The 19798-nt window shown below is 35.3% G+C and overlaps 1 protein-coding gene across 1 annotated transcript; it reads left to right on the forward strand.

Annotated features, from left to right (window-relative positions):
• Positions 1-1866: 1866 nt before the first annotated feature.
• On the forward strand, positions 1867-7745 carry LOC123559151 (uncharacterized). Its single transcript, XM_045350970.2, has 3 exons — positions 1867-1972; positions 4260-4322; positions 5999-7745. Exons 1-3 carry the CDS (start codon positions 1883-1885, stop codon positions 6536-6538), a joined length of 693 nt encoding a protein of 230 aa, XP_045206905.2. The 5' UTR covers positions 1867-1882; the 3' UTR covers positions 6539-7745.
• Positions 7746-19798: the final 12053 nt, after the last annotated feature.

Consider the following 19798-nt stretch of genomic DNA (forward strand, 5'->3'; position numbering starts at 1 on the left):
TGCACAAAATCGTAAAAGTTCACCGATTCCCCACAATTACGAGCTATTTAAGGGCTGTTTACGATCAAATTGCGATTTATTCCGAGTTATTACGATGCATTTACGACCAAAATTACCGATTTGTTCCGAGTAATTACGTATCAATACGATCGTTTTACGAGCTATTTACGAGTTATATACGAGCTGTTGCGAGTGAATTACGGAATATCATGACGAGGGTTCAACGCAATAAGGGCGTATCTACATATAATAATCATATGTAGATACGCCCTTATTGCGTTGAACCCTCGATGATTCACAAAAGGCTTTACGAGTACATTACGATTTGTTTACGAGTTGTTACGAGTAGTTTCGTGTTAGATACGAGTATTTACGAATATCATGTTTTTGCAATTTAAATTTGCACGAAGGCGAGCGTGCTCTTTTCTTCTTATTGACTACCTCCTTTTCAGGTGGCATTGTTGCAGATATGATTTTAGGTCTCACTCCTTTGACGTATTGACAGCAACTGAAAGGAACTGTTCAATTTGGCAGCTTTTATACCTCTCATAAATCGTAAAGCATACGTATATTCTCGTAAAGTACTCGTAAAGTGCCCGTAACAAATGGTAAACCCCTCGTACCGCATCGTAAAAGAAATCGTACGAACTCGTAAGACATCGTAAACACATCGTATTTAATCGTAAAACAAAATCTTTAAGATACATTTACGAGCGCTTACGAGTGGTTTAGGTGTTGTTTACGATACTTACGACTTGTTACGAGCTCTTTACGAGCTATTTCCGAGCTATTCACCGGTAATTCAAATCGCGGACGATCGTAAGAAATTTTTGGCATGTCAAAAATATTACCTCAACGTTCACGATTGCTTGCGATCATCTGCGAGTAGTACCGAGCTATTTACGACTACCAACGAGCTATTTACGATTGCGTGCGACTGCCTACGAGTTGGCAAATCATAAGGAATCGTAAGAAAAAATCGTAGGTGTGAAGGGGGTATTAATAAGTGAAAAGGAATGCCATTTTGAAGCATATTCTGTAAAACCATCACACGTTTTGGAATTACTGAATATAGTTTATTCAATATAGAAAGATTACTATAAACATACTCTATATATTAAATGAAACTTTAAAATGTGCAAATTATTATTTCAGATTATTTGTTAAAAGTTTGCTGATACAGTTTACTAGTGTTTCGGTGATATTTGAATAAAAAAAGATTCTGCATGGGTATCTTCAATATTTTCGACGATTTTTTTTTTACCAAATAGTCGAATTGCGAACATGATCTAATAATTGATTAATCGAAAAGGGCCTCTTCAAAAACATCTTAAGGTATAACCCACCTAATGGTGAATATTTCAAATGTTCAAAACAATGTTATAGCAATATACTGTATCAAGTGAGAGACTTGTATGCAAAATTTAAACAACTTTTACCTTGCCGTTTCCGTGATATAAATTTTGTATAATGATATTTCCTCAAGCTCAAGTAGAGACAAATTTCAAAGTGATAGCCACTGTCCAAAACGTTTGCAGAGAATTCATTATACATACCGAATATATAAAAATATTTTATTTATATTGGCTGTAGTAATTGAATAACATGAAAGTAGATGCCTGCATAAAAACTGTTGATGAGAGATAATGCATACATAGCAAACAAAAACATAGGCAAATATAAATAAGAAATAAACATCTTGTTTCAAACTGTTGCATCTCGAATATTTATATCTATTAATGGAGAAGGGCCTCTTCAAAAATGTTCACAAGCGTGAAGTACATTAAATCAATCGGCATGACTCGTGACCCGTGGCTCGTAAAGACTATATATATCACAAATACTTTCTCGTGTCACTTTATCTCAGTTGTATTGAAACACGATGAAGACTGTACTCTTTGCGTTCTTGTGCTCAGGAGTTTTCATAGTCGGTGTGAAAGGACCAGCTCCACCTCCAGTAACAAATGAAGATGTAAGTTCAAATGCTTTAATGTATTGAATATTTCATTCAACATTACATTTAAACATAGTTTTAACGCAATAATGCCATTTTTCTCTTCTTACATTTGTATATATGTTAAAACCCCATGCTGTATTGTTCTGTTCTTGAACGCAATAACTGACATTTTGTCAATTCTTTAAGAATTATTCATAGCGCATTTTTGTTAAAAAAAATGGGTTTTTAAGTAATTATGTGTTACTGTCATGCTGTACGTATGAAGAGACATAAATAATAAAAATTTGACTTGTCTAGAAATTAAATCATGGAATTATGTAACATTATTAATTTTACGAAGTCGTCCCATTTTAAACATATACTGTGTTGTAGTTATTTGAAGTTTTTTTTAAAGGTAAAGATTTTAATTAAAACTCTATTCATGTCATTCCATTCTATCAGACTTTTTGTGTGTTTTCTATTCTGAAAGCCTTAATTTGCTCTCAAAACGCGTTGTAAAATTTTGACAAGTTTCTGTTCAAACGATTAATCATTAAGTGCTCTTCGTCCTACAATTTGTCTAAAAAAAATCCGATAACTTACACGATAATTGACAGTGATTTGGTCCTTTAAAAACCCCAAAATTTTCACGGATTTTTTTTTTGTCGTCTAGAAAACGTAATAATTCACACAATCATTTACAGATTTTGGTCGTCCATTCTCGCATGCCAGAGGTCTGCCAAGGTCCCAAGTTGATCTTGACGAACCTCTGAATGATGAGAATTTGGTCGCCTAGAAAATTTGATTAATTTACAAGTTTTAGTCGGGAAAACGACTGAATAAGCGGAATGCAAATATCATAATATTATCCTGGAAAACTTCGCATTTGTCATGCATTCGCACAACTCTTCATTTGGAATCTTAAACTTACAAGTAATGATTTAAAATAGAAAAGTAATAACTTGTAGGTAATAATGTCTTTCAAGAGCTTATTATTCTGCCCTATACTACTTTAAGTCAAGATATCTTGTGTACTATTTGATTCGCTTTTTCCAAGATTGTAAGACAATACCGTTTATTAGATACCACAGTCTAGAGAATTCCGGGGTGGGTAATAGGAAGTTTATAATTTTTTAAAACATCTTGATAAGTGGTGAAATTATTGTCAAAAACAATTTTAATATGTAGATGTATATACGATGATCGGTGTTAAATTTCAATCATTTGGAGACCAAAATGACTTAAACTTTTGACTTTATTTGTCTTATCTTAGTAAACATAAAAGCAACGTTCCCATGTTAAAAAATGTAAATTGTCAGAAACAAATATATATTTTTAATTATCATGGACTAGAATTTTACAAAGGGAATTTGTTTTGCCCAAACATTGACTGTATTTAAGAAATAGATCCTATAACCAGACTTTCAGAATGATATATAACTTATTTATGGATCTTTCAAAATAAAATGGCAATTCATGAAAAAAAAACATGTTTTACGGTTTGGTGGATCAAACAAATCGTAAAAAGAATAAAATTAAATGATTCCATACTTGCAGATAACTAGTATATTGAAAGTACGCTATCAACGAAAATTAGTCATCATTTTCTCAGAAAGTAAGATTTTAGACAATTTTGAAGATTTTGTGGCAAATGTGGACAAATAAAGTTTAAAAAGGGTCAAATACTGTCTTTTTTATATAGGTGATGAAATGCATTTAATCAACATATTATGAGCATTTTCGTTTTTCAGATCGTCTGATTCATTGCTTAGACGCGATTTAAAAGTGTGGGGACAACTTCCTAACCCTATCAAAATTTCACCGAAAAGAAAAACATAAGGATGTATTTTACCATAAGCTCCTGTCATTCTTTCGCGTAACAAGTTATCTCTTTAAGAGCGAGCGAGCGAGAGAGAGAGAGAGAGAGAGAGAGTATAATGTCATCGTATACTGCTATCCTAATAAAAAGAAAGACATCTCTCTTTAAAAGAGCTATCAGTCACAGAACAGATATATCTCTTTTCAAATGCCGCTGTCTCTCTAACTAAAGAAGTAATAAAATAATATTACAGTAGCCGCTGTAGCGAATACTAAAACGGCTTGCCATACTCTTTCGGAAAACTCCACTAAATTATCATAATTCGATTGACTCCCTTTAAGACAAAACAGTTTCAAACATAAATACCGAGTTATTTGTTAGTAAATTTTATATATACAAAGGAGAGGCGGCAGGTTAGAAATTTTCAATGAAGTTATTCCGAAGTTTGAACTTATTACTATGTATATCTACTGACTTTCCGTCACATTTATTTTGATATTTTAGATACTTACGGCGGTCCTGGATAATAAAGCACAGCTCGACAACATAGTATCCACTCTTTTGCCGGTAAGTTTTTGAAAATTAAGTTATTGTAGAAGTAGAAATTTCATAATTGTAGGTAAGCCTGTATCAAATAAGTTTCATAGTTCTATGTGATAAAATAAAGCTATGTCCAGCTCATCGCAATGTTTGTCGGCTTGCAATTTCTTTCGCTTATTGCCAGATAACTTAAGTAATCTTTTCAAGGTGAAACCCGTTTCTTAACTTGCCGTTATTTCTATAGATTTTCAATTTTTATTTTATTTTATTTTATTTTGCTTGAACTTGCAGAAACATTTTACTACACAATTTTACGAAGAAAAACTACCCCACGTGTATCATTATCAGCCAATTACATTTCTCTGTGATCGAATATTTGACAAGTTACCCTGACAAAAGTAGAGAGATATTGTTGTTGTTTTTTCTTCCTACTTTTTCTGCCAAACTAACACAGTGTTTTCTCCTCCCTAATATTTCACAGAATTATAATTTTACGATTTTTTAACAGTAAGTAAATAAATTTAGGTATTTTCTAAATTACAAATCTGAAGTGTGTCTTGCAAACATGTTTGTAAGCTAGGCCATGACCAAAGCTGCGTGAGATATGTATTTAAGTTATTTCAAAACATTTATATTAATAGTCGGATATAGAATTACAATATTAAGGTATTTTCATTCTTTGACTTAAAGTATGCCGCATTAAATAAAACAACGCATTTGTATACATGTAAATTTATTTATTTATGTTTTAAGCTATTTTTCACGTAACCCTATTTTAATTTGCAACTTCAGCCGATTTCTTATCGTGCAAAATACGCACAACGATCATATGTGAAAATATTCCTTATGGTGTTTAGTTGTCCGGTTTAACTTGTAAGGCATTCAATCTGATTTGGATCAAGACAGGAATTTGTACGAATTTTTAACCTTTGCTCGTTCACATTTATTTAAGTTCGTTGAACGTTTAATTCATTTTAGATTAAAATGAAGGCATTTTTAAAATTGAGTTTTTGCTATCCTGTGTGCACAGGCAAATGTATTTTTATAAACATATTTTTGCCTGAGGAATGATATGACTATAAGGCCTATTGTATTATATTATTAACAATTATATTTTGGCCAAAACTCATTAAAAAGCAGGTTTGTAAAAAATATTATTAATTCTCTTTTATCAGGCTAGGTTGTGCAACCAAGATAGTGTGGGAATAAATGAATTCAAAAGCAACATCCAGCTTTAAAAGTTGCCTTCTGATTCGGATTGATGGAATATCCTTATATTTAATTAAAAATATACAACTAGAAATTGTATTGAAATCAAAAAGAATATTCAGTTTTTAAATACTTTCATATCAATGGGGGGGGGGGGGGGCGGGAGTGGGGCCCTCCCCTCCTCCCAAGATTTTGAATCAAATCCGAACTTAAACAAAAAGAACGGACAAAGGTATTGATGTTTAAAATATATCGCGTTATTAATTAACAAAAGATTTTTTAAAAAAAAAAAACTTCCATATCAACTGGTTATATTCTTTTTTTTTTTTGTCATCGAGGGTTGATTTTGAAGCAGTAAGTTCTACGGTTTATTTGTTGAAATTTAATGATGCCACTTGAAGAAGCATACATCATGTCCATCTGATATAAGTTAAGAAAAATTGTGTTCGAATTCGAGAAGTTTTATGCATTAAATAATGATTTTATTGTTTCAGGGCATAGTGACGAGTATCGCAGGCGTTGATGCCAAGGCTGACGCACTGCAAACTTCTGCAGACGCACTTCAAGCCACGGTCGATGGCATTTATGTCAAGGCTGATGTACTGCAGGCCTCTGCAGACGCAGTTCAAATTACGGTCGATGCCATTGATGTCAAGGCTGACGCACTGCAGACTTCTGCAGACACAATTCAAGCCACGGTCGAAGCCACTGATGCCAAGGCTGACGCACTGCAGACTTCTGCAGACACAATTCAAGCCACGGTCGAAGCCACTGATGCCAAGGCTGACGCACTGCAGACTTCTGCAGACGCAATTCAAGCCACGGTCGATGGCATTGATGTCAAGGCTGATGTACTGCAGGCTTCTGCAGACGCAATTCAAGCCACGGTCGATGACATTGGTGCCAAGACTGACACACTGCAGGCTTCTTCAGATCGAATTGAAGACAAGATCGATGGAATAGACACTTCTATAGACGCCATTTATCAGTGCACTGTATCCAGTGGTTGTGTCAGTGATGATTCTAGTAGATAAGATGAAAGGCAATTGTTGTACGTTTAAAAAGATCACATTAACAAAATTTCGAATAAATACTTTGAAAATTTAAGAGGAAGTAATACTATAGATATTTAATTAAGGGATGTCAGACTGATTAACAACAAAGTACGCTTCACAATAAATCTATAAGAAGATCTTTTGGAAGCATAGAACGCGACAAAGCAAACATAATAGCAGACTCGGTTTAATTGAGTCTGTTCATGAGAGGTAATGAAATGTGCAACAGCGCACACGCCCACTAGCACTGGCTTAATTAGAACTCTCTAATCCATACACATTGAATCTACTACATGATCCCAAAGGACCAGAAAACATAACAACACACAACACACAAGCACCACTTGATATTTTGCCAATATCATTAAAATGATGGGACGTACATTTTTGAATTGAAATAACAAGTATAATGTACATAAATCATAATTTTATTTCATTTTACGACGTAATCCCGTTTTTTGAGTGTCCCCAGAAAACTCTATTATTAAAATATTTTGTTTTTATCTTAAAAGGAAAGGAGGTGCAAATATTGTTATTAGATCTAACGCACGAAAATGGTTCATTCTGCATGTTTGCATGTAAATGCGTCTTTCACCAAGGTTCTAAGACTTGCTCCGCTGTTAAGTTAGTCTTTTTTCACAGAGTGACAGAGACCCTTGCTTATCTTATACCTGTATCATTACTTCCCCTTAAATACATACACGAGTTCTTGCCCTGGTCACTTTCATAAAATTAGTCATTTTATTAATATGTGAAACAATGAAATAACATAAAAATTGTGAGACTAGTAGCCCTGCCTAATTTAGGGATTATGTTTACTGTAATTTACTGTAATTCATTTACAGCAACGCATAGGCTCTTGCCGGGCCAGGTGTTGAAGACAATATACAGTTTTCGTGATGATAGATAATATGTGAGAAGCGATTTTCCTTTATAACCTTCTTCTGGATGTACGTCCATTAACTCAAAACAAGTTTGTATATGGAGACTTAGATAATGAATTGTGGTATTGGAATATGAATATACCTAATGTATCAAGAATGTGAACAAGATCATGTGACAAGACTGTAGATTGTGTACGAACAAAAATCGAAGATAAAGCAAATAATACCTATTAGACTCTTTATTTTATGTTTTAACCATGTATGTTGTTGTTGTTTTCAATGTGTTGCTGATAAAACAAATACTTAAGCAAATACTAGACTACTAGACAACTAGAATATCCTACAAGGGCAAAAACAAAAACAAAACAATACTTTCGTGTTTAAGGTACAAAACATACATGATTAAATACTTTTTTTATAACTCTTATACAAAATTTAATATGTCCGCACATTAGTAGTATTTAGAAATGAAATCAGGCAGACGACCTAAGCCACGTGAATGCCATTTTTGTTAGAGATATCAAGATAAAAGAGTTGTGTATATGAAGAAATATTTCTGAAAAAAAATTCAAACAACCTCAAATTTAAAGAAATGTTCCAATTTGATCATGTATGGATTGTACAATACAAAATGTATAACATATTTTATATAATCTAAAAGTAAAAAAAAAAAGAAGATAAAATATTTTACCGACGATAACCACTTCCCCCTACTGTTGTGCACATTTATATTACTATTGTATACGATTTATATCATAATATTGTCATATTGGTTTTTTTTATATGTTTCTTGTGTGTTTGTGTGTGTTTTCTTGTGTGTTTTGTATATAACCTATTATATAGCCTTTGCACGAATAAAATTTATCTATCTATCTATGTGTACTTGCTGTTAAATGTCCTGTGCATTTAAAACATAAACCAGTAAATGCACGCAAAAACCGTTGTCCAGTGATAACCTGGCGTCTTGACTTCGAACCGCTCTTCCAACTAAAACTACTATGATTCGGATAAGTGTCCAGTGCATGGGTGTTTTACACCCGACAAGCCAAAAAAATCACATGCTTCTGTATCTTGCCCTATTCTCCAAATAAAATTACTCATAGAATTCTGAAGAAGTCTCCTAGTGCGTCACAAGCGAAAGGTTGTGGGTCCAATCCCAACCGAAGGCTAGACTCTTAAGACATAAATTAATAATAGTCTTTAAAGTCGAGGTCCTGTGTAGTGTTCTTTACATCCTGCACGTTAAAGTCCCAGAGAAACGTTGGAAACATGAGTATCATATGCATTTTGCACTTTATCTAAAGCTAAAATGACTAACAATTTTCTGAAGGAGTCGTCGCTGTGGGCAACTGTTGGCGTTAAAAACATACTAGTCATCTAAGATTACGGTTTATATCGACCTATTCCGCTTACATATTATCCTGAATCATTAGTATGGAAGGCCTTGAATAATTTATTTTAAGAGACTAGAATCTCCCCCAGAATGGTCCTGCATCTGCCATTCAATGGATTATCGTCCAAAAAGTTTGAAGCAGTAGCCTACACAAGGACATCGTTTCACTATGCAAATATGCAGTCGCTTTAATATTAAAATAAATTGTTTCTTGCTTGCGCAGCGGGATTTCGCTATATTCCTGACGACAAGTATATGTTCATAGTTGCCCCCGGTAACCCCTATGGGCGACTCTTCCAGAGGGATATTAGTAGTTTTGGCAGGATATTGCAGGATAGAGAAGTCTCTCTGATTCCAGAAGCTTCCCTTGCTCTTAAGCATATGTGGAGGTTTACATCCATACATTGGAGTCTATTCCGAAAATAAATAATTAGTTTTTCGCAGCAAGGCATCTTACACATTCCTACCCTTCAAGACCTGGCATGCTCGCCATTGACTTAGGCCGTATTTCTTTGATATATTAGGAGAATGTCCGAAACATTCTAAAGTAATCTTCTTATCGTTGTCATAGGAATCAAGCAGTGCATTGTTTTGCTCTGGTACCCAGCACTATCAAGATTATACCCAAGACTTGCTTTCCATTGTCATAAATATTTATCACGTGACTGTCCTGTCCAACTGTCCACATACGTTTCAAACATTCCGGAACACTACTCTTTTTCACATCATTGACTTAGGCTGTGTGCAGAATAATCGAAGTAGTCGAAGAAATATGACCTTGAAGTTGTATCCTGCAGTCGAACGTTTGATTCGTTTGCCCTTGGATGTTATGCAACTTTTGGTGGTGGAAGACGATCCTTGTTGTCCCTCGGGTCATTGTTTACTAGCACGGGATTGCAGCTGAGTAGAACCAATGGCCCTCCGCAAGACAGCCAAGTTATTCTCGTCAGCAATGCCAGGAGCCCAGTTTGCGTAAAACCAAGACTGTTCGCGACAGAATGATCTTGTTTTACGCTGTTAGCGCAGACTTCACAGTCTGTGTCCAAATAACACTAGACAATTAATGACACATAGGCACTTACATATGAAAATTGTAAGCTAGGCTGTCACACTAATAAAATTACTCCCACCTATAAAGTAACTGACCTGTCACAGTCTATTAAAACTGTTTTTGCTCTGTTAATTAGGCACGACTATTTCAAACTGAGAACCAGTCAGTCCTAATTCGAAGCAGGGTTGGTGCGATTCTGTGTCCTATATCATTAAGTTTCTTAGTTAAATCCAACCGACATTTTTTGGTATAAATATTACGCACCAGTTGTTATTGTTTTAACCCTTATCATGCTGGACACAATTAATTCTGCACTTGCGACCAGTGTAGATCAAGATCAGCCTGCACATCCGTGCAGTCTGATCATGATCTACACTGTTCGCTGTTCAGTCAGTGTCTTTTAGATAAGCACCCATTTTAACAGTTAATGATACTGTCCATTGAAAGGTGGACTAGTTCATTATAGAAATTTGGCAGGGTAAGGGTTAAACATTTTTTATTTAAAGACTACAAGGATGCTCGACTGTTTTCGAGATTTACATTCCATCTTGCTGTTTAATAAAAATGTACACTAAATAAACCATAAAGATGTGTTAAGAAGAAATAGAAAAATGATGAGAGAATCTTATATTCTGATCTTAGTGATTTTTTCCTACTACGATGTTATTGGCCGACATTCTGGGTCGTTTGATATCTTTCCAGCAATAATCAAAGTCCCACTGCCCCCATATTCCCCGACCCACCAGACTTAATTTCAGGTAGAGCTACTGACTATTCATTAACTAGCTTGAGGGGGCTCAATGGTCCAGTGCTTAAGCTCGCCGAATACCGTCGAATTACATGTGTCCCACCGCTGTGATTTTGATTCTTCCAAGAATCAAATTAAATTGTTTGTGAAAGATTGGTTGTTCTACCACGGTGCCCGCTCATGTCTGAAATTATCCCCGGAAGGGCATCTGTGGTCGTCCCCACCATACAACCTTAATTGCGCTGGTGTGATTTTAAGCCTAGCTAAATGTGGCCTTTGAAAGGCTCGAACATTGGAATATTGAATAAGCGCTGGAAATTATTTGATTTTAACCTTTCGACAGGACTTGCTTGTTATAACATTTTAGTGTACTAATCGTTTCAGTCCACGTTTTGAATGGTGAAATTTTGCCTTGCTGCATATTTCTTTCATGCTTCGTTTTATAGACGGTGTATAAAGTCTGTTGCGAATTGACCAAAAATATAGGTGGTAACTGTGTTTTTTTGCTATATTTTATTTATTTATTTATTTTTTTTTTTGAAAGTTTTAACACTCATTCTCTAAAATTCCAGTGGTATTTTTTCTTTCATCATCGCATTATTTACTGATTTCAAAATGGCCACCCTCAAATTATTATGCTTATCAATTATATTTTGAGCACGAAGTGCTCATGGTGAGCTTTTGTGATCGCTCTCTGTCCGTCGACCGTTGTCCGTCCGTCGTCAACATTTTGACTTTTAAAACTCTTCAGGTCACAATTTTAGCCCAATCTTAATGAAACTTGGTCAGAGTGTTACCCTCAATAAAATTTCGGAAAAGTTTGACATTGGGTCATCTGGGGTCAAAAACTAAGTCGCCGGGTCAAATCAAAAGAAAAGCTTCTTAACACTCTAGAGGCCACATTTATGACTGTATCTTCATGAAACTTAGTCAGAATGTTAATCTTGATGATCTTTAGGTCAAGTTTGAATCTGATTTATGTGGGGTCAAACACTAGGTCACCAGGTTAAATCAAAGGAAAGGCTTGTTAACACTCCAGAGGCCACATTTAAGACCGTATCTTAATGAAACTTTGTCAGAATGATAATTTGGATGATATTTAGGTCAAGTTCAAATCTGATTCAGGTGGGGTCAAAACTAGGTCACCAGGTCAAATCAAAGGAAAAGCTTGTTAACACACTATAGGCCACATTTATGACTTATCTTCATGAAACTTGGTCAAAAGTAAAGCTGTACCAGGTCAAATTAAATATAAAGCTAGTTAACACTCTATAAGCCACATTTATGACTGTATCTTAATGAAACTTGGTCAGAATGTTAATCTTGATGATCTTTAGGGCAAATTTAAATCTGGGTCAAGTGGGGTCAAAAACTAGGTCACCAGGTCAAATCAAATGTAAAGTTTGTTAACACCCTAGAAGCCACATTTATGATTGTATCTTCATGAAACTTGGTCAAAATTTTGTCTTGACGATCTTTAGGCCAAGTTTAAATCTGGGTCATGTGGGGTCAAAAACTAGGTCACTAGATCAAATTAAAGGAAAAACCAGTTAACACTCTAGAGGCCACATTTATGACCATATCTTAATGAATGTTGGTCAGAATGTTAATTTTGATGATCTTTAGGTCAATAGGTCAGGTGAGCGATACAGAGCCTTCATGGCCCTCTTGTCTTCTAAAATGTACTGTATGCATTTTGTTTGTTACGTAAATGCTAGTGCCTGTTAAACAGACTGAACAAGGTTCTTTAAGATGGAGTTGTGTTTAAAGGGAGATAAATCTCCTACAATTTTACATGCTAGTCCTTGACATGAACAAGATACATTCTTTATAATAAAATTTGTCTTACTCTTGTGCTTTTTATGAAAAATTGAATGTCAACCATATTTTAATACTTATAAAATATATTATGGATATTTCGTATACTTTACTTTATTTCCGTACAAAAAGCGATAGTGTGCCCCGCTTCATACTCATGCACGCAAGCACGCACACAAACAAGTTTTCTTTTATGAACAATTTGTTTCTATAACAAGACGCCATTCAGTCAGTATCTTCATGGTATGCACCCCATTTAACAGTTAATGGTAAAATTGAAAGATGGACAAGTTCCTTATAGAAACAATTTATTTTTAATACAAAGGAATTTATGTTCTCTTGAGAAAAAAAAATCTGTTATTTTTCAGTAGGTGCGCAAGAGCTATAATTTCTGCTTCTGTTACTCTAATCCAGTCCATATAATATAACGTGCCTCGATTAATCACTTTCACGCACGAGCAGTTCACGGGTGTGGTCAATTTGGTCAATTTTATATTTCAAACCGGTTCATTCCTTCACTAATAGCTAAGCAGGCAAGTCGACACTTCGTGTATAAAAATATGTTCATCACATGTTTGAAGAGCTGGCGTTTTCCAGTAATGTTGCCACAGAGAGGAGGATGCAAGGAAAATGCAGATAAGTTTTTGAACAAATTGTCTTTTTCCTTTACAGCGTATTTCATTAAATTAAAGATGAGTGCAAGGCTGCAATGGTTGGCCGCTGGGGCACATGAATGCATTGTGGTTTGGATGTTTTCATGTGTTGTTTGTGTCCAACAGTCATTCGTTGTTTGCGGTATCAGGGGCTGGGTTCTTTTCGAGGGAAATCCCCGTTTCTATTGAAAAGTAGCAGCAATTGTCATTATTTGTTTGTTGTTGAGACGTTGTGTTTTGGATATTGGTTGACAGTTTTACATGTCTCATGTCAAAACTTTGACACGTCGCAAAAGTCTAATAATTTAGGATGAAAGCTCAACGTTTACACTGCTTATACAGTCAAAACTGAACGACTATCCTAAACGAATAAATGAAATATCTTTGAACATTTCAAGACCGAAGGTCTCAATACGTGCTTATTTTACAACAGCATTATCAACAACGTTTTATTTGTTTCACTACTGCCTTAGATATACACTCTATTACAAATGAAATGCAAAAATTAAAAAACGATTGAAAATTTGAGAATGAATGAACGCATCTTTCTATGGTTGTTGCTACTAGCAGTTGAATACTTATAAAGCGTAATAATTTATCATGCTGTCCATTATGGTCATGTTGCTTTCGTTGCAGGTGGTTATAATACTAAGTATACTAGAACGGATTTAGTAGATTTATGTACAGAAAAGGTCGATGTTGGTGAACACGACTAGTGGTCAAGACGATTCTTATGATGATGCTGGAATGGACGATTTTGATGATGATCACATTGATTATCAGTTTTATTACTGACGTTGTTATTATGTCTCTCAGAGAAGATACTGGTCCAACGCACTCGTACAGGAGATTTAATTTTGTTTGTTTGTTTGTTTGTTCAAAAATGCTTTTTTACGCCGTCCGTGTTGATCACGTGAGCTATATAAAATTTATATGATCCACAATTTTGGTATGCCTTTTAAAGGTTTGATACTGTGGTAGTATCTTAAAATTCAAGCTCACATCCTAGGTTGGCCACTAGATCAGCATCTTAAGTTTGGCGTTCGACTGGCCTTCTCTTATTATTGGTGTTAAGGGCGTGCGCTTCTTAACCGTTGGAGGGGTCCTTGACCTACATGGTCGGCCGTACAACCAAATTCCTCGAATTGACTATCTTATATTAAACAGGGATTACAACTCTTCGGCCAGTTGGTCTTTAATCCGTCGAAAGTTGTTTATAAATGTGTACTTGTAAGTCAGTACATATTATATATTTTATATATTTGTGGATCACTTTGCTACAAACCTCTAACATTTGGGTATGTTGAAACAGACATCACCCCCTGTTTATGTCCTTGAGTGCCGCTTAGTGGACGCATTGGTCGAGAGGGCCAAGTCGCTTTTCCACAGAAGTGAAGGCCCCTGGTTCGAATCCTGGCTACTCCCATTGCGGTGTGTCCGTGGGCAAGGCACTTATCACGTTTGCCTCAGTCGACCCAGCTGTAAATGGGTACCAGCAAATTGCTGGGGGTAAGGTATAAATGGTTTTAACTGTTCTTAACAAAGCGACGGTAAATAAAATTTACCTTTACCTTTTACCTTTTAGTGCAGTTGATTGCTTGGAGGGTTAACTATTGCGCGACACAATGTGCCCGATCCTCACCTTTGCACCCGTGTCTGTTGCGTACAATGTATAATTAAACAAATTTACTGAACGGATTTATTTATACATTTAGCTTTAAAATAGTAATGACTTATCTATCGGTTTGTGGAATAGTATTCTCCAGTATTTTGTGCGTTGGATATCAACTTATCTTTTCAGTTTTCCAGGTCCGCATAGTGGTGTGGGCGACATATATTATCTATTCCTCTGTGTGTGTGCGTGTGTGTGTGCGTGTGCGTGTGTGTGTGTGTCCGTGCGTGCGTGCGTGCGTGCGTGCGTGTCTGTCTGTCTGTCTGTGTGCATATGTCCGTCTGTCACAAAGCTTGTCCGCACTCTAAGATGAACATTTCACATCCGATCTTCACCAAATTTGACGAAAATGTGTTTGATCATAATATCTCGGCCAAGTTCGATAACTTGCCAAATCGGCCCAGGCACTTCGGAATTAAGGCCCTTGAAACTTGTTTTATAATCAAAGCACTGAAAGTCTGACAAGGCAGTCGCGTTATAATCAAAGCACTGAAAGTCTGATAAGGCAGTTGTGGGAGACATGCGCCTTTCTCAGAAGCATCTCTAGTTTAAGAAATATAATATCGTGGTCATTTACTAATTGTTCTATTTTTATAATTTCGATGGCATCCTCATGATAATGATGATGTTGATGATGACGTTGGGCTATTAATCATACCTTTAAACGCAAAATTAAAAATATGGTGATGATGATGATTAGACTATGCATTTTACTGTACATTGGGTAATAATTACAGCAGTACTATGTTGACCTTCGGAAACTGGAAATGGTTTAAAAATTAATCATGCATTAAGTATTAGATTGCGTCAAATTTTGTTCATTATACAGCAGTACAATCTATTGTTTTGTTTTATTTTTAAGCAGGTATTGAAAGCATGTGGACAATAGAAATTTATGCTGGTGTTGGGTAAAGTAGTTAAAATATGTTATTTGGTAGCAATACCTGAAGGTAAGTAGGCAAGTAAAAGCTACATGTTATTAAACCGTTGTCTTTGGTCCCTTTTGTTCTACCATCTAAATCGGTTTATGACCACATTATTTATGTTAACGCTTTTTATCAAAAACTATTTTGATGTGGATGTTGTAGAAGCGAAAGATAAAATTTCGATGTTATTGAAAAGTTGTTTTTGGTCCGTGTTCTACCGTATATGATACAGACTATACATTGGTTTATGTCTGTAATATCTATGTTTACGCTTGTAATTAAATTGTTTTGCTGTGGCTTTTGTTAAATCAAAATTTCTAAGGAGGTTAAATTGATCGAACTTACTTGAACGGCATATGTCATACAAATTTTGCTTTCGAATTACGACTTTGACTGTGTTTTCAGTGCTAGAAGGTTCCTGTGCATGCATGTATTATGTAAGAAATTATTCCGTATTACACTGCCAGTGGCTTAGTCGAACAGGAATTGCAGTAACATTGATTCTTGAATATTGCATTATTATGGTGTCTTAATGCCGCCATCTAGTTAATAATTTTCGTCCACAGTGCCAAATCTAGGGCTGTGCGCTTTGTGACTTTATCGTAATAACGAAATCATTCATCAATAATCAAAAACTGTATAGTATTTCTATTATTTACTTATTTGATTCCGAGGGGGTTAACCCAACATAATAGATAATAATTTTGATATTATATTTACTTTTATTTAGATGCTTGTGTATGCAGCTTCTATATCCTCTTGTCACAGGCGTTGTGCTGTCGATATATGTCATTATACCGGAACCAAGGAAGAAGCACTGTCGAGTCAAACAGTACACTAGGAATAGAAGGGCAGCCTGAGAGCACTGTCGAACCATTTGGTGGATTGTATGAGAGACTTTGTTAATTCTAAATATATACATTCGGAGTGGCAGGGTGGCATGACCTCGGTAGAGTTCTTTCACCTTAAACTGGTGAAAGTAAATGGAAACTTTGCTAGCAGGGTAAGCAAAACACTATTAAGCAAACCTTTTGATCTATTCATATATACGTAATTACATACTTGAATAATGGCTGAATTATAAAGTGCGTTTCTTATAAAGATTACCGCCTGACCTATTTCGGGTTAGATGCAACAAATTTATGAGGGAAAAAGTAACTGCTGCATAGTGTTGATTAGATAAAATCAGGAGAAATAATGGTCAAATAGAGTTGAATATAGCTTATATCGCCATCTTTGAAAGTAAATTATCCGGAAAATCTGGTATTATTAAAGAAATGAATGCTTGCATGTGGCTATTCAGTAATTAGATACAATATTCAATGCACCATTTTATGGACAAATTTTATTTCATAAAATATTTGGTGGCCCTCAACACACTTTGTGCATTTCGGTATGGCATATTGTATACACAATCATCAGTATAATTTAGGCAATCAGAGCAAAATCCATTATCATGATGTTGAGAATTCGTTGAGCATCTTGGCCTCGGATTTTCGGCAGCTGGATTTGCTAGCACAATTTGCAATTTTGCATTCTCCTTCCATTGTCTAGTACATGTGTACGTATCATAAATTTAGAGCTTCAGCATCATAGCGTTGCCTATTTTGTTTCTATGCAATTTGGCTAGAAATCTATCATTTCATGCTTCCTTTCATGATACTTCTATCTCATACAATATGCCATGATATTTCATTAATTTTATTATAACAATAAAAGTCCCGGCCTTATCCCATTCAATCAGCATTTGTTATTTATTGTCAATAGTCAGAAGCGACAGGCTGCTCTTACTGATATATGGTTAAAATCTAGGTCAATTCTCGTCATGGTTAAAACAACATGTCTCTCAGAGTGCGGGCGAGTCTGTCGCTTCTTATATTCATGTCCTACTGATAAAATAAAGGAATTTATGTTCTCTTGAGAAATAAATCTATGTTATTTTTCAGTCGGTACGCAAGAGCTATAATTTCTGCTTCTGTTACTCTAATCCAGTGCATATAATATAACGTGCCTCGATTAATTACTTTCACGCACGAGCAGCTCACGGGTGTGGTCAATTTTATCAATTTTATATTTCAAACCGGTTCATTCCTTCACAAATAGCTAAGCAGGCAAGTCGTGTCGACTTGTATAAAAATACCCACCCTAACATTTTTTGAAAAAATTCTGCTGCCGTGTTATATATTTTTCAGCGCCAGTACACCAGGTCATGTCACATACTGCCACACCGGTTTACAGTGCCTTTTATGGATAAAGACAATTATTCCTTCCAAGAAGTCAAAAGTTCGCCACCATGTATATGAAAGCTTCATTATTGATTGTTTAAGATATTGCTCTTGCATATGAAAGTGTTCCATCTACGAAATTCAGCGGGTTTTTTTTCAGTTTATTTAAGTATTAATCTAAATATTTAATTTGTCTAAATGTTACGACATGTATCATGTCCAATTTTCATTTTATACCAGAAAAACGAATGTTATAGATCAAGGAAGTCGGGGGGTGGAGACACCTTTCTGTTTGCAGCATTTGGATATCACTACCTCCCCCCTCCACTTCCAAATTAAAATAAATAACTAAGAGATGAGGGTAAAAAAGATATATAAATAGGAGTTAGGCAGCCGGCTCGCAGTTTTCCGACTTCCCTTTGAAATAGTCCTGTTAACAAAATGAAATAGATTCAGCGAAACTTTAAGGTTGTGTAACAAAAGAAACTGTTTGTTTTTATTCAGTAAAGAAAATATTTTATATTGTAGAATGTGATAATTATGGTGTATCAAGTAAACACGCGGGCAGCAGCGGACTTGTTCATTTTGCTGCAAAATATCATCTTCTTAAGAGCAAAAAAGTATCATTTTAAAGGCTTAAGTGTTAATTTTAGTCGTGATTTTTGTTCCCATCGTGGCTGATATATTGCTTCATAAACATGGCAAAAATATGGTATCTATTTGGCAGTTTTATTCTAATTATATATTCTCTTGCACTTGCACTGGATTCATTTTTTTCCTTTAAATCCATTATCATGATGTTGAGAATTCGTTGAGCATCTTGGCCTCGGATTTTCGGCAGCTGGATTTGCTAGCACAATTTGCAATTTTGCATTCTCCTTCCATTGTCTAGTACATGCGTACTTATCATAAATTTAGAGCTTTAGCATCATAGCGTTGCCTATTTTGTTTCTATGCAATTTGGCTAGAAATCTATCATTTCATGCGCTTCATTTCATGATACTTCTATCTCATACAATATGCCATGATATTTCATTAATTTCCTGTAATGATATTTTAACAATAAATTATATATCACGGCCTTATCCCATTCAATCAGCATTTGTTATTTATTGTCAATAGTCAGAAGCGACAGGCTGCTCTTACTGATATATGGTTAAAACCTAGGTCAGTTCTCGTCATGGTTAAAACAACATGTCTCAGAGTGCGGGCGGGTCTGTCGCTTCTTATATTCATGTCATACTGATAAAATAATATGCCATTATTCATACTGCTCTGTCCTTTATATTTGACTGAGATACTATATGTGTCAAGTTTGTATACATGGTTAGGAGTACCAGAAATTCTAACACTATCCGCAGCAGTTGCTATACATGTATAAACATATAGCGAAATCGCCTATACATGAATCTACGATAAAATATAGCTCTTCCATTCCACCCTACGGTATTGTTATATATATATTCTACTGTTATATGCCGACTAAATACTCGACTTTTTCAGTGCTATGTAGTAGTAATAAAAAGTACATCAAATTTTCTGAAACAAACAATTTCTAACTGATGAATTTATTTGTTTATATTTTACCGTAAGAAAATGTTTCAGTCCGGTAAGTTTCAACTTCAACACCAGTGCATCTATGTCTAGTCGTGTGTGTAGTTTACAATTTCTGCGTTGTAGGCAGCACAATGTCAACTAGATTCTACTTTGACAATAAGTAAATTATAATTCATGTTCCAATCTTCCAGACTCGAGTGTTTACGTGTTTATATGCCGCCGCAATGTTCTGGCGGGCATGTTCTAATCTCTGGCCTGGCCTGGCCCGGCCTGGCCTGGCCTGACCTGGCCCGATGAGCCCAATTTTCGACT

The sequence above is a fragment of the Mercenaria mercenaria genome, chromosome 5 (genome assembly GCF_021730395.1).
Source record: "Mercenaria mercenaria strain notata chromosome 5, MADL_Memer_1, whole genome shotgun sequence".
In the NCBI taxonomy this organism is placed as follows: domain Eukaryota; kingdom Metazoa; phylum Mollusca; class Bivalvia; order Venerida; family Veneridae; genus Mercenaria; species Mercenaria mercenaria.

Excerpts from the sequence above, each read along its gene's own strand:
- LOC123559151 (XM_045350970.2), top strand. The coding sequence starts at position 1,883 with ATGAAGACTGTACTCTTTGCGTTCTTGTGCTCAGGAGTTTTCATAGTC. Across the intron at positions 1,973-4,259 it reads CTCCAGTAACAAATGAAGAT|ATACTTACGGCGGTCCTGGA; the intron begins GTAAGTTCAAAT and ends TTGATATTTTAG. Across the intron at positions 4,323-5,998 it reads TAGTATCCACTCTTTTGCCG|GGCATAGTGACGAGTATCGC; the intron begins GTAAGTTTTTGA and ends TTATTGTTTCAG.